This window comes from Theobroma cacao, chromosome 4 (assembly GCF_053813885.1).
Source record: "Theobroma cacao isolate CCN51 chromosome 4, ASM5381388v1, whole genome shotgun sequence".
In the NCBI taxonomy this organism is placed as follows: Eukaryota; Viridiplantae; Streptophyta; class Magnoliopsida; order Malvales; family Malvaceae; genus Theobroma; species Theobroma cacao.
The window spans coordinates 1,566,979-1,568,622 of NC_142642.1; the positions used below are offsets into that span (position 1 = coordinate 1,566,979).

The 1,644-nt window shown below is 38.0% G+C and overlaps 1 protein-coding gene across 1 annotated transcript; it reads left to right on the top strand.

Moving 5' to 3' along the window:
* The first annotated feature begins 516 nt into the window (after window positions 1-516).
* LOC18600896 (uncharacterized) lies at window positions 517-1,355 on the top strand. The gene is made up of 2 exons (XM_018119359.2): window positions 517-1,052; window positions 1,157-1,355. Exons 1-2 carry the CDS (start codon window positions 542-544, stop codon window positions 1,213-1,215), a joined length of 570 nt encoding a protein of 189 aa, XP_017974848.1. The 5' UTR covers window positions 517-541; the 3' UTR covers window positions 1,216-1,355.
* The last annotated feature ends 289 nt before the right edge of the window (window positions 1,356-1,644 follow it).

The following is a 1,644-nucleotide window of genomic DNA, read 5'->3' on the forward strand; positions in this document are numbered from 1 at the left end:
AATGATTTTATTATAATAAAATCCATTAGATATTTGCCAATAGGGAGTATTCTCTTTGCCATGACATTTTATTTTTTGGAATAATTTCTGTTTTATTTGAGTATTATTTTTGTGTCACGTTGCTCAAGTGATAATATATTCTAAGGTAACCCCTGAAGTTCAGTGATTGATAGGAGGAACTAAGCTGTGAAGAGGTAATTTCCTTTATCAAAGGGATTGATTCCTTAATTAATCCTTTAAGAATGCAAGAAATTCCGTCATTATGTTTCAATTATATGAAGCTAAACAGCTTGCATTCCAAATCCCATGTTTTAATACATAACTTGAGTTATGTTCTCCAATGGTAAATGATTTCAATCATGGTTCAATCACAGTTGTCTAATTAAGGCCACCATGAACACCAAGAATCATGCCTAGAGATCATTGGACTTCCATATATTATTGGTTTCCGAGCTTATAAATTCTAGAGTTCTGCGATTCTGCCAAACCACAGCAATTCTTAGAGAGTGAAAAAGAGTGTAAAGGTAACAGATAAGAAGCAATGGAAGGAAAAGCCATGATAGTTCTTGAGCTCTTGCTTATGGTTGCACTGGTAACGGGGCAACCTGGTAGCAATACTCCTCCTGCTCCTCAAACACCAGGAGCTATTCCCGCACCAAATCCCCCTACAGTCCCAGGTGGTCTTCCTTCCCCTGCGATCCCTGGTAGCGATCAGCTTCTCCCTGGTGGCGGTATGCTCCCCCCTGGTGGTGGTCTGGTGATTCCAGGTGATGGTGTGGCTCCCCCTCTATACCCTGGTGATGGTGTGGTTCCCCCTCTAATCCCTGGTGGTGGTATTATTCCCCCTTTCATTCCAGGCATTGGTATTGATCTTCCTAAGCGTAAATGTGTTGGAAAGTGTGCTCTCCTGTGCCAGAGATTTAAGAGAAACCGCTTTGCTGCTAAGATTTGCGCTGGTCTTTGCATGCTACGATGTGGAATTCGAATGTCAAATGTTGTTTACAATTGCACTGAGAACTGTGCACATTCTGTCTCCCCCATTTCAATCTCGGGTACATATATAATTTCACTACACTTTTTCTCTTTCATTCATACATGCAATTCAACTAGATTTTCAAATCTATGATTAATGTTTGGTATTCTTTTTGTGTTGCAGATGCCCGTGAAGCACAGAGTTTCGTGAATTCCTGCTATGAACGTTGCAAGAATAACTAGATTTTCTTTGATAGTACTAGAATTTTCTTACCACATGAGAAAACTTGTCAGGATCATCCTATTTGAGAATAAAAGAGCAGAAGAATGAGAGCTATGCATTGTAATCCAAGTTAATATTAATAAAAGCTTTCTTTATTGAACATTGTTTCTTTCTCTATGTTTCATCATTTTTGGTTAAGAATGATTACCTGAACCAGAATAGTTACAATCTTTTTGTTCAAAGCAAACAAAGTACAGTCTTCAAACATTGAAACACCAAGCACTGCAAGACTTCTCCAATTTCTTGATGAAAATTTGAGCTATATATAATTGTTTTGAACATAGTTTCAGTAGCAAGCTAAACGGCAATAATCTACTTAGCTTTGGGAAATTTCCTTTGCCACATTTCATAATGTGTGCCCAAGATTTGTACTACATCACCAATGTTGA

What these genes read in the sequence shown, in the direction of transcription:
- LOC18600896 (XM_018119359.2), top strand. Translation starts at nt 542, where the DNA reads ATGGAAGGAAAAGCCATGATAGTTCTTGAGCTCTTGCTTATGGTTGCA. An exon ending in CTCCCCCATTTCAATCTCGG is followed by an intron (nt 1,053 to 1,156) that starts GTACATATATAA and finishes TTTGTGTTGCAG; the next exon opens with ATGCCCGTGAAGCACAGAGT.